The sequence below is a fragment of the Clavelina lepadiformis genome, chromosome 6, assembly GCF_947623445.1.
Source record: "Clavelina lepadiformis chromosome 6, kaClaLepa1.1, whole genome shotgun sequence".
NCBI classification, from domain to species: Eukaryota; Metazoa; Chordata; class Ascidiacea; order Aplousobranchia; family Clavelinidae; genus Clavelina; species Clavelina lepadiformis.
This window is the reverse complement of record NC_135245.1, coordinates 8,799,107-8,811,167: the sequence shown is the minus strand read 5'-3', so window position 1 is coordinate 8,811,167 and position 12,061 is coordinate 8,799,107. Positions and strand designations below refer to the sequence as shown.

General features: G+C 36.6%; 1 protein-coding gene and 1 pseudogene across 4 annotated transcripts in view; both read right to left on the bottom strand.

Moving 5' to 3' along the window:
• Positions 1-2,405: 2,405 nt before the first annotated feature.
• LOC143462849 (uncharacterized) overlaps positions 2,406-12,061 on the bottom strand; it is a 45,130-nt gene continuing 35,474 nt past the window's right edge. For 3 of the 4 annotated variants that reach the window (XM_076961149.1, XM_076961151.1, XM_076961152.1), the window contains 5 exons: positions 11,073-11,166; positions 10,804-10,924; positions 10,620-10,725; positions 4,980-5,151; positions 2,406-3,694 (listed from right to left, as the gene is read on the bottom strand). In XM_076961149.1, coding sequence (XP_076817264.1) covers positions 3,307-3,694; positions 4,980-5,151; positions 10,620-10,725; positions 10,804-10,924; positions 11,073-11,166 — 881 coding nt within the window. In that variant the 3' untranslated portion in view covers positions 2,406-3,306. The remainder of the gene's footprint in view (positions 3,695-4,979; positions 5,152-10,619; positions 10,726-10,803; positions 10,925-11,072; positions 11,167-12,061) is intronic. The other variant, XM_076961150.1, reaches the window with a different exon arrangement.
• LOC143462850 (zinc finger BED domain-containing protein 5-like) lies at positions 8,096-9,856 on the bottom strand (annotated as a pseudogene).

Sequence of the window (12,061 nt, the reverse complement as noted above, 5' to 3'; positions counted from 1 at the left end):
AAATTATCCCGAGTAATAAGTACTCCGATAAATATACCATAAATAATCAAGTGTTCCACTGAGAAATTATCCAAGGAGACTTTGCTGTGAACTTTGCGTCCTGGTCATCTTGATCACTTTGTCGTCAGAAGGAGCGGTTCTCTTCTTCTTATAGGAAGAAGGGAGCGGTGTCCAAAATATAGCGACGACGACGGCTATATTAATATACTGGAATTATCTAAAGCCAAAGGCTTTAATTGTTTTTAGAAATCCATTTATCTAATTAGCTTTTGTCTCCATTGTTTATGCTAATGCTCATTGCTTCTTCTAGCCAGCAAAACATTCATAAAAGTTCAATTTTTAGATTCCAATCTTAGAAAAGTTTTACTGACTCTCACATTCACATAATATACGAGCTAGATTATTATTGGCCGAAAAAGTAATGCCAGCACGGTTTTTGTTTAATAGTAACCTTAATAAGACAACGCTAGTAGAGTAAGGGGTCGAATTTAATTACCGTTGTGATGTTAAGACGTGAAAATGAAAGATGTTAAAATGTTACTTGAACGTCATTAACGTTTAGAGAAACTTGACTTCTTGAATGAACGTTAGTTGCATAAAATGCACCAAACATTTCAAATGTTGTTTCTGGGTAGCTACTTACTGTTCTTCAGTGCATAAGTTGTTATGCAGTTGTTTGGTCATCTTTTTAGTTGTTTTCCTTTTAAACACCTTTTTTTCTTGTTGAACCATTATCAACGCTTATAGAAGATTAATTTCTTTAGTGAACATAGCTTTAATTCTTACGTCATAGCACGTAACTACATTATATTACGAGTTAATTGAAGTTATCCTAATAGCTTCAACAAATATTGTCTGCTGCAAAAAAGTGAAAAAACAAATTGAAATGTAGTACTATATACTGCATTAGGTTAAGCATATTTCATATGCGATGTTGGGCCTTCGTTTACTAATGAAGTGAAAACTTGGACCACCGTAATAAAAGTTTGCCACTGGTATAAAGTATTTACCACAGCGCGTTTGTGTTCAAGAGGATGTTGGGAATGAAAACTCAAATAGCGGTAGCTGCGAGTAGGTTTACGATACACAGAAGAAGTGAGTGTACCCTTGTTAATTCTGGAGATTAAAGAGTCCAAAAAAGCAATTGAATTATTCTCTTCCTTCTCTAAAGAAAATTTGATAGGATCTTCCTGTGAATTCAAATGAAACTGAAATTTATTCATGTCGGCAGTTTTTAAAATTACAAACAAAAATTGCAGTGCCAAAAATTTGTTGGTAGTGTTTTCCATGGAAGGTAAGGAATTTTGTTTGTGAACAAATCGATAGTCCTTCGCTCATGTCGTGAACACTTGGTTTTGTACGTTCTTTTATTTAAATGGATGTCTTGATTAAGTCTTTTCTTGCAATTTTTATAGCTAAATTAACGGGAATATTCGTAAACAAGAATTTCAAACATTATTGGAAATGCAAATTCATTGAATTTTTTTTTTAAACAAACGTAATGATATTATTAGTGATAAAAAGGATACCATGCTTTCCCCAATTTATGCCGAGTATTTTGCATAATTATAGTTAATTTGTAGTGTATTTGTTGTTTCGTATAACTGGGCATTTTATATCATTTTTATATTGCTTTTGTATAACGATGTCAAAGTATTAGCTAAGTATGCATGATAACGACGTCACATTGATGTGTCATAGTTATTCCTAAGTAATGCAGCAAATTTTTAATCTAGCAGTTGCTATTCTACAGTACTGTATATATTTTCGCCAAATTCAAATTTTGTTCCCCTTGCCCTGATGAAGTTAACCCAAATGGGTTAATCCGTTAATGAAACGTCGGCAAACAATAAAATTCTGTATTCACCAATTGTGTCTTATACTTGATGATTAATTTAATTATTATTCCTGGTGGCAACCATAGAATATTTTATTTCTTTGATGAACGTCAGTAAAGGGTTAATTGCGACAATTAACACAGGAATACACCAACGAGTTCTCAAACTGTTGTTTGGTAGGTATTTAGCTGTTCTTGAGTGCATAAGAGATTATGTAGCTTTTGTTAATTCTTCGACTGTTTACCAGTTGTAAGCCAAACCAATTCATTTTGCAGATTTGATTTAGATCCCGCTGCTAATGAACTTTAAGGATTTATTTCTGCTGGTCCTATTAGAACGCCACTGTGCCAACTAAATTAACTAACTGAAAGCAACTGGTAGATATATCTTGCGCAGAAGCAGTATTTTGTCTTGATGGCAGAGCGAAAATCTTTCATGAAACCGAATTAGTCTACAAACAACGACAAAGAAAAAGCTGCAACCTGAGCAGGGCTTCTTGTTATGTTACCGATTGGCCAGAATTTTCCAAGCCAAAGATGACAGGCCTAAATCTAAAACACGGTCAAGTTATTAAAACAAAATTTAATTTTGTTGATAGAAACATAGTACACAACACGAAAAAAAATATACAACAAGAACACAAAACTAAGATCGATAAAGTGTTCAGGGATTCACGGAAGGCATGCTTACAGTTGGTAACAACTTAATAATTGTAACAAGTAAATTAAATTTTCAAAAATCACACGGCTGCAATTTAAGTTAACCATAAAAAACACAATTTTAAATTTAGATCATAAACCCATCGGAATAGTGAAGTGATACTGTAGATAACAACTAGCCTAGACAATATCCTGAGAACTGCGTAACATCATGTGATCCTGAAACTAACGGTAGGCAAATTTGTGAAAAAAGCTTTGGCTTGTGCGAGCCCGAACCTATGACGTAATAATTAAACATACTAAAAATAACTGATTTCTGAAGGCAGAAACATCAATCTTGATATACTGTTGGCTATATTCAGACTTTACGTCCATAGTATACATACTTTTTAATTGATGTAATAACAGAAACTACTGTATTTTACGAAGAAAATTTTCAGGACAATAAACTATTTTGTATATACCTAGTATAAAATTTATATGCTATTACGTTTTTGTGGAAAAGAAAACAAAGGAATTGAAGTTTAATAAAGTAGTTTTATAAACTTCATTGAATTGAAACTGCCTATATGCGTGACGTAATATGTTCTAATTTTTAAACTTAACAACAGCGCAGCAAATTAGTAACTATTTCCGGCAAGAAATATTGTTTGTTCGAAAAAATAAACGTTCAGCCAAAACAAGAAGTTTATCTCGGGTTCGTGAGAACACTTAAAAATGGTGACGTTCATGCCGAGCTCGGCACATCCCTAGCGGTAAGCTTGCCGATTAACTTTGAGTGGGCTGGTAATGTTTAAGCCCCAGATAGATTATACTTGAGTGTGGGTATAGTTCACAAATGTTTTTCGGGTGCGGTCGCGGATATTACTTTGTAGTTTGTTGCTGGATACTACGACACATTTTCCTTTTTCATAATTTTCTTTTGAAAATTCTGTTTCAAAACCTGATACATGATCAATTTTTTTAACCTTGCTGTCAACATCTTCTGTGCATCGAAAACGCACAATGCTGCTACGCAAGCTATGGTCAAGGTTAATTGTATACTTCTGCAACTGTGTCATGCTTAATTTATTAAGCATTTCTTTTTCTTTTAACTCCTTGAGGAAACTATACAGAATTTCAGGGTCACAGTCAAGTGCCAAAAGACTATCTTTTTCGTCACCTTCAATAGCTTTCAGTTCTTCGAGAACATAGCACCTGTAACGACAGAAGGAAAAATACAAATTCCATTTGTTCGCTACAATAATATGAACAAGTTTTAACAAATATAGCAAAAATATATGGTGATACTAATTTGACAGGTAGGTCAAATTAATCAACCTAGGGTCCTATGCTAGCCAAAGCAACGATTAGGCTTTTTCACGCTCGTGTAACAACGCCAAGTTCTCTTTCGGCTATGCTGTTGTCATATCCACTCCTCGTTCAAGACAGACTGCACAGAGCAGCAGACAGGATCCCTTGCAATTGCGCTGATTTTATCATACTCAATTGAAAAAATTTAAATTCAAACTTATAAGTAATAATCACTACTAGACAAGTTAAAAAATCACCATGTCACAAACTATGCCCATAAATACAATTTCACGACGATTCGATACAGTGGTTACCTTTGCCTACATAAGGTTGGAGTGAAAAATATTTATATAAATGTGCTCTTTATACGACCAAATATCAGTCGTTTTATTTTTAGTTTTTATAAGCAAACTTCAACCCTTTTATGCAGGAGCTTCAGCTTGCAGATGAAGATTTGAATAGATTGGGTGGGAAGCCGAGTAAGGCCAAGTTTCATGTATTCCTTCATGCATATTTTCAAGTTCTTGTTATGACACAGCCATTAAGGGTGGACTGAAAAAAATGTTGGAAACCAAGTGTCTCCCCAAACGTCAGCAATTAAGTGCAAAACTCTTATTCTTAGTAAAATTCTTAGTTGCTCCCTCTACTGGTCGACAGACACCAGATTAAACATCATACAAGATCAAATTGCATGAAACTGCTGTAACTTTGCTGTGTCAGATTTTCGTAGAAAACTCAAATTGGCATAAAAAGACACAAATTTAAACTTTCTACGATAATAATCTATAACAAAGTTATATGGACTTCATAAAATTTTCCCACCTTTGACGTGCTGGTGGTCAACCACAGAATCAACTCAAAAATGTGGAAATAATGAAAGTTTGTGACTAATGGCTAAATTTAGGAAGGGCCAGTTTTTTATTTCGAACTTTTTTTCAGCCCACCCTAACCGCCAAGTGTTCTCCATGATCCTCAAACCAAACTCTCAGAAATGGGTCAGCCTATTGTTAGTCTACATTGTGTTGACACTATCTCATATGACAAAAAAATAAACAATACAAATTGATACAGGTTCCATACATGTTGATATTTCATCAATTATTACTTGCTAAGAAAATGAACGTAAGTGGATTTCCTAACTTACTAATTGAAATTAATAACCATAGTTACTTTCAGTTTTTGCACTCACTTGTAAATATCTAAGAGTGGAGCATCATCCGCTATTTGTTCACATCTTTCATGAATAAATCTTTGGTCGGTGTCTTCTATTACTTGCAGCAGGTAACTAATTCGAAACGGCCACTGATCGGTGAGAATGACCCAGAGAACAAAATCACGAGCCAGTTGCTTGCATAAATCATCTGTATCAACAACAAAATAAAATTGTTAAAAATACTAAGAAACATGCAAGTTTAATGCAAAATCAAATAATTAAAGGCCAATTAAGCAGGGTATCATTGAGTATGAGTACTTTTCCTCACAACTCAAATGAAGTCAAAATTACAAAGTTCTTAAGTATGCGGTTTTGTGATAAATATTGTAGTGCTTTAGGGCAGAGAGCCTTTGAGCATTAATAAAGCTAGCTGTGTGCGACGCTACAAACACTACTTGGTGTGAGAAAAAGGACTCAGGCACTTAGAAAGAAACGTATTTTTATATCTCTCCATCTGATTGCTTCGATTTCAGTGCACCAGATGAATGCAACAAGTGGATCCATCGATTCAAAAGTAAGGGCAAGTATCAAAGCTTTGCGACGACTCAGAACAGAAACAGGTGAACCTTTTGCTTTATCATTTGGGAAGCAAGGGTGATGATATTTTATTTTAGTTTCAACTATCTAAAGAGGACCTGGGCTCATACAAGGTCGTAAGAGTACTTTGCAAGTTTCGTTATCAGGTCATCTATTCTTGGAAATGGATATGCATCTACGTGAGTATAAAGGTTAATCGTTTGTGAGTAGTCCACACACATTTGTGTTTTTCCTTCAGTGCGAACAACTACTATCTGTGCTCGTCACGGAGACCGACTGGGTTCAATAACATCATCGTCTTGCATTTTCTTGATTTCTCCTCCAATAAATTGTTCGTAAGGTTTGTTATATCGTCGTGATTTGACTGCAATAGGTTTGCAAAATTTTGGTAACTGTGGAAATAAGGTTTCGGTTGCAATAAGGCGTGGCTGCTGATAAGGCACAGACTATAGGTTTGGATAAGGTAAAGTCTTCCTCACTACCACCATATTTGATTATGAGCCGATTATGCAGTTTCTGGAATGCTTGGCCTAAGACAGGCATGTGCAACCTTTTTCACTGGAGGGCCAAATACAAAATTTTGAATGACAACGCGGGCCACATGATTTTTTCAGAAAAAATTAGTATCGTAAAACGACTTTCCTATGCAGTTTATGTAGTTAAGAAATAGATTTAATGCAGTCCACGACACACAAAGGGCAATATTTCTATACACAGCGTGCGAAAATTTCCATTGCTTTGATGTAAACTGCATGAAATAGTGATGGCTAGTATGAAGTTCTAACATTTTGCTGAGCACCACGCGGGCCGCACGGAACAACCTGGCGGGCCGCAGTGCGGCCCGCGGGCCACTGGTTGCACATGTCTGGCCTAAGATCACGTCGCTGCATAAGTTGTCCATGACACCTATTGGGACTTTTTCGTATTTGCGGTTGTTAACGATTATGTCGGTTGCGCAGGAACCTAACATGTCACATCTTAAGCTGCTTTGTGCCATAGATACTTCTTGATGTGTTGAGGTTATTGGAAGATTGAGTGATTTTGCGGTGACGTTATCAATGTAGTTATCGGAACTTCCAGGGCCAACCAGTGCGCATAGGTTTTGATCACGTGTTGATATCATTAGCGCCGCTTCAAGTAGGTTGTGCGGATAAATGGCATACAAGTTTGGTGTAGCTTTTGCTACTGTAGCGACCGTTTTCGAAGGGTATTTACGTTTAAATACCTTCAGGAAATGTCCAATTTTCCCACATTTGTTGCACGTGAGATATCGTGCTGGACAAGATTTTCTCTCATGGAAATTATAACCGCAGAAATAGCACTTTTTCTTCTTGAAGGAAGCTGCGATGTACGTCGTTGTCTCGTTAAGCTGGTCTCCTTGATCCTTCATTTCATTTCTGAGATAAAGACTTTACAGGTTTGCGGAGGCCGATGAGCATGTTGTGCTGTATGCAGAGGCATTCTTGATCGCCATGTCTAATGCTTTACTTGATCTACAGCTGATTCGAGAGAAAGGGTTGTATTTTCTAGAAGTCTTTGACGGATCGAGGGAGATGAGAGACCGTTAATAAATGCATCTCTACAGAGTTCTTTGCGATATTGTTCCCCAGTAACATCTTTGCACTGGCAGTTTTTGCTGAGTATTTGTAAAATTTGCAAAAACTTGGTTGGGGACAAGCTTGGTTGCTGCTTTGTAGTTGCCAATAAATGGCGAGCAAAGATTTCATTCGGTTTCTTGACAAGCAAATTCTGCAAGATTTCAACAGCAGAGTCGTATGTATTGCAATCTTCTATGAATTCAAATAACTCCGCGGAAACAAAATTCGTCAATAGTTGCAGCTTGTTAATAGGAAAAGCTGTAGGACTTTTTTTCTCGTGAAAGTTCAGCTAGGAAGTTATCAAACGTTCTTTTCCAATGACTCCATAGCTTGCTGACGGTTTCAGCGCACTTGTTTTAGACATGTTATTGTTAGCCTACAAATTACGTTTAATAAATTGTACTAAATGATTCCGTTATGCTTAGCTTTTTTAAACTCGTTATGCTTAGCTTTATTAAACTTAAAATCATTCATCTGAAATAATGGAATAATGATAAGCAACGCAATACAACTTCACAGCTAAAAAGATGTTCGTTTGTCACAATGCAAACGGTGAAGTAGTTGTAGTCTACAACAAAGAAAAACACACTTGCTCGAAGCAGAAACAAAACACAAGAAATAATTAAGATAAAACGAGGCCAATTAACAAAGGCATTTTCATTGCAGTGGCTATAAGATTGTTGTCCAATTAAACTGTGATGAGTGTCTGTTTGGTAAAGTAGCCTACTTTTCAAGTGGTTGCGGTTTTAGTAGCAATTATACCAGTGGTTCCCAAACTTTATCTACTCGCGTACCATTTTTTGGTTCACGCAGCGTTCTGGTACCACATACATTGTAGGTAGTCTGACAAAACTCCAGAATTCACAAATAAAAAATGATAGGCAAATGTTTAATGAATACCATTGCATGGGATACTTAAAACCCTCAAGATGAAATTAACAAAAACACAACACAATTTTAATGAGATGTATGAAGTTGTCTTTTCTCAACCAGTTGGTCGATGGGAGGAATAACTTTGCTTACAGCGGATCGAAAGTCATGTCCAGACGCAACAAGACGGTTCCGTTTCTTCGATTTGATAGTCACCATAGCAGAGAACCCCTGCTCGCATTCCCACATAGACGGAAAAATTAATAACTGGGGAACAGCATAACTGGCTAGCATAGGGTATGATGATACCATACTCAGCCAGAAGTTTTAGGACAACATACCTTGTGTTTTGCTTTAGCTGTTTCATCAGCTTGAATGTCTATTAGCTCCTCTTGTTCCCCGGTTCCCGCAGGCACATCGGCTGGATCAACAAAGAACGGGTTTGTGGAGTACGCACAGCATGCAAAGTCTGGGAAGGATTGCATCAATTCAGTCTTGAGTTGTGAAAGATGCCAGACAATTTCTTTGGAAATATCATCATTAGGTTTGTTCTCGAGGGCATCCATGACTTTGAACATTCCGTAGCTATTATTCTCAACATTCTTAATCCAGAGGTCCAGCTTCCGAACAGACGCTCCAAGCTTTGAGATGAATTCTGTTACAGTTCAGTTGGGCCCTTGCAACCACAGGTTGAAATTGTTTAGGACTTCAAAAATGTCTGCTAAGTAGGCCAACCTCAGAATAAATTCTTTACTCTCCAAGTCTGTTTGAAAATCATGATTCTTCTCCTTGCAAAATTGAAGCAGTTCTTCACGCAGTTCGAACAGACGCCTTGTTGCATTACCTCGGGAGAGCCAGCGCACTTCCGTATAGTAGAGAAGACAAGTGTGGTTTGAGCTTAAATTGTCACAGAGCCGCTTGAATAACCGAGTATTCAGGGCTGATGATTTAACAAAATTTACGATCTTGATAACTCGCTGCAAGCATGATAACATATTTGGAGGGAGCACCTTAGCACAAAGGGCAAATCTATGTATGAAGCAATGCACAATGGTGGTGTGGGGAGACACAGCTTTCATATGGGCCGTAAACCCCGATTTTCGGCCAAGCATAGACGGAGCCCCGTCTGTTGTGCATCCAACCAACTTTCCCCAGTCCAATTTATTCAGTTTGAAAAAATCGTTAACAATGTTAAAAATATCCTTTCCTCTTGTTGTACTGGGAAGATCCTTGCTCATAAGTAGCTCCGTCTTGACAGAATTGTCTTGCGTAAAGCGAACATACACAAGTAACTGACAGCATTTGGTTACGTCAGTTGACTCGTCCAGTTCGATTGAAAACCCAAACTTTGAGGCTTTAACTCCTGCAATTACTTGGTCGGCAATATCGACTGATATCTCCTCTATTCGATTCTTCACGGTGTTGTTAGATAGGGGCACAATATCCAGCTTTGCAGCCGCTTCCTTTCCGATCACTTGTCTAACCAAAATCTTCGCCGCTGGCATTATGAGAGACTCTGCAATTGTATGCGCCTTCATGTTTTTAGCCACCAGGAGGGGAGACTTCATACAACGCTTTGACAATGCTCCTTTTCCTCTGGTAAATAGTGCCAGTTTTGTCCAGACATTGCCCCTTCACGTTCTCGTCAAGTCGCTGAAAGTAACTGCCATCTCGCTCCTTCTTGTTAGCATAATTTGTCTCCAGATGGCGTTTGAGCAGGCTGGGTTTCAGTGCTGCATTAGCAAGAGTCTTCATGCATACTACACACTGCAGCAGAGACTCTACTCCGTGTTCGATGGCTATGAGCCCGTGCTTTATATAATCCGGGCTATACTTTCGTTTTGACATGTTACTAAAGGCTCGTGAATATTAAACAAAAATTAGTCGAACTTTTACTGCCCTCGCTACAGCACAACTAACGTATTACAAAAACTGACTTTAAGGATTTATTACGTAGTAATAAATGACGTTCTATTTCGTCACAAAGAAACCCTGTTTTACGATCCAATGCATCAATGCCCTAAGGAATTAGTATTCAGTAGGGAATATAGCATGGAATTTCACGCTCTACCTAATTTATGTGAATTAAAATAATGCCGACGACAATAAAAGATCATTTGCGATCTTTTGGTGTGAACTTGATAAGTTGCTCGCGTACCACCTGGAATGAATGAATATTGCGTTGGCTAGACGAAACAAATGAATTATGATGTTATATTTCAGCACGAGGTATTCTCAGGCATGTCTAGTTTACATGTAAAAAATTCATTGAGCCCCATGACGTCATTTTCGAAAAATTGCATTTTTGCTAATTTTACCACATACAGAAATAAACCAAGAAATTAGACCTTTTTTCAAACACATACGATTTCTTATAGTAACACTTTTCAGAGGTCCCTTCAGGTGATTTATATTGTAGTACAGATGCCTACACCTAAACTTTATGATACATGACCTCCTCTCCTATTTTAGAGTTTTTCGAGAAAGTATGTTAGTCACTAGTAGATTATGTAGAATACTGTATCAGTAAAAAAATACATGTAATGTATTTGCTTGATTATGTTTATTACCATTTTTAAAATGTCTTGTGAGTCTGTAGTTTAAAAATTACCTAAACACAAGTCAGAAATACCTTTAAGATCACTTTCCAGCATCACTGGTTGCCCAGCATGATCAGCTTGTGAAGTATTCAGTCTAAGCAATGAATTTTTCATCTTCTGCAAATATTAAAGTTATATTACTACCGGTATACTAAGTTGGACACAAAAATCATACATGTGCAAAACTGCCAATACCTGTTTTTCAGAGCTATTCATAATCGACGCAGTGAAGGATAATATATTGAAAATCCTTTTAATATTTCGAGGATTTGCTTCTAAATATTTGCATACCATTTTATTGATGTAAAAGAAATGCCTGTAAAAGAAACAAACATGCAAAAAACTGATACAGATACACTGATACAAATGTGAAACTTCATAAGCAACCATACAATTTTATTTTACAGCACCCAATTGCTGATGTCAGTCAATATTGAAAATGTTTACTATAGAAATGGTTTCACCTGCATTCAAACAAAAACTTTTCCTCTTCCAGCAAAATAATCCTGAGTTGAGATTGCATGAGGTCCCTAGATCCCACTACATTGGGTACCTCATCTATATGACAACAATAACATTTATTAATACTGTTCAAATTTTGAAATTACTACCTGGCAATTGCTATAAGCATGCCACATAACAGTATTTTATGTTAATACAACTAGGATATGACCCGACCCTGTCTTAAAGCGTTTTGACCTCTCAAAGTAAATGTTTAATACCAAAATAGGCATTTGTCCATTGGTACAAAAAATTCATTTTAAAATACATAAATTTCAAAAGTACTTTAAATAAAAGATATTCTATTTTTTATCTTAAAAGTAATAAGCAACAGGGAATACCAAGGTTGCAGTAAACTCAACTAACTCAGTAGATTATTCGTTTTTACGGTACCGCAGTATAATTTACTTCATATAATGTTGATTGATGATTTGAACACATATTACTATTCAATTAATTGCTGAATGGACATGAATTTTCTTGTATTTTAAAAAATAATTCCCTTATAACTGCATATTGATGTCCAGCGACACAACTCGCAAAAATCAAAGAGGGACAGGAAACAAAATATACTAGTTTTCAAAATAGCAGTAAGTAGTCTACTTTGTAGAAAGCGAATGGCTAGTGTTTCACTTTATTAAACTTTTAGCGCAAGCACCTGCTCCTTTTTACGTTTTCCACTGCTTGCCTTTTGCTATTTCTGGGCACAAAAATGCCTAGTTTTAACTATTATTGTTGACCTGGCATAAGCTAGTTTGCCAATGGCCAACTAAAACTTAACTTCACTTTATTTGGCTTAATACCTCCTCAGAATCAGTAAATTAATGCCATGTGTTTGATCTGATATGTATTTTCTGTTAGCAATTCACGTCATTCGCAAACAGTGTGCTTGATAACAAGCGCACATCGTACAAAATTGCAGTGAGCATATACGAATACAGTCGAAATCGGT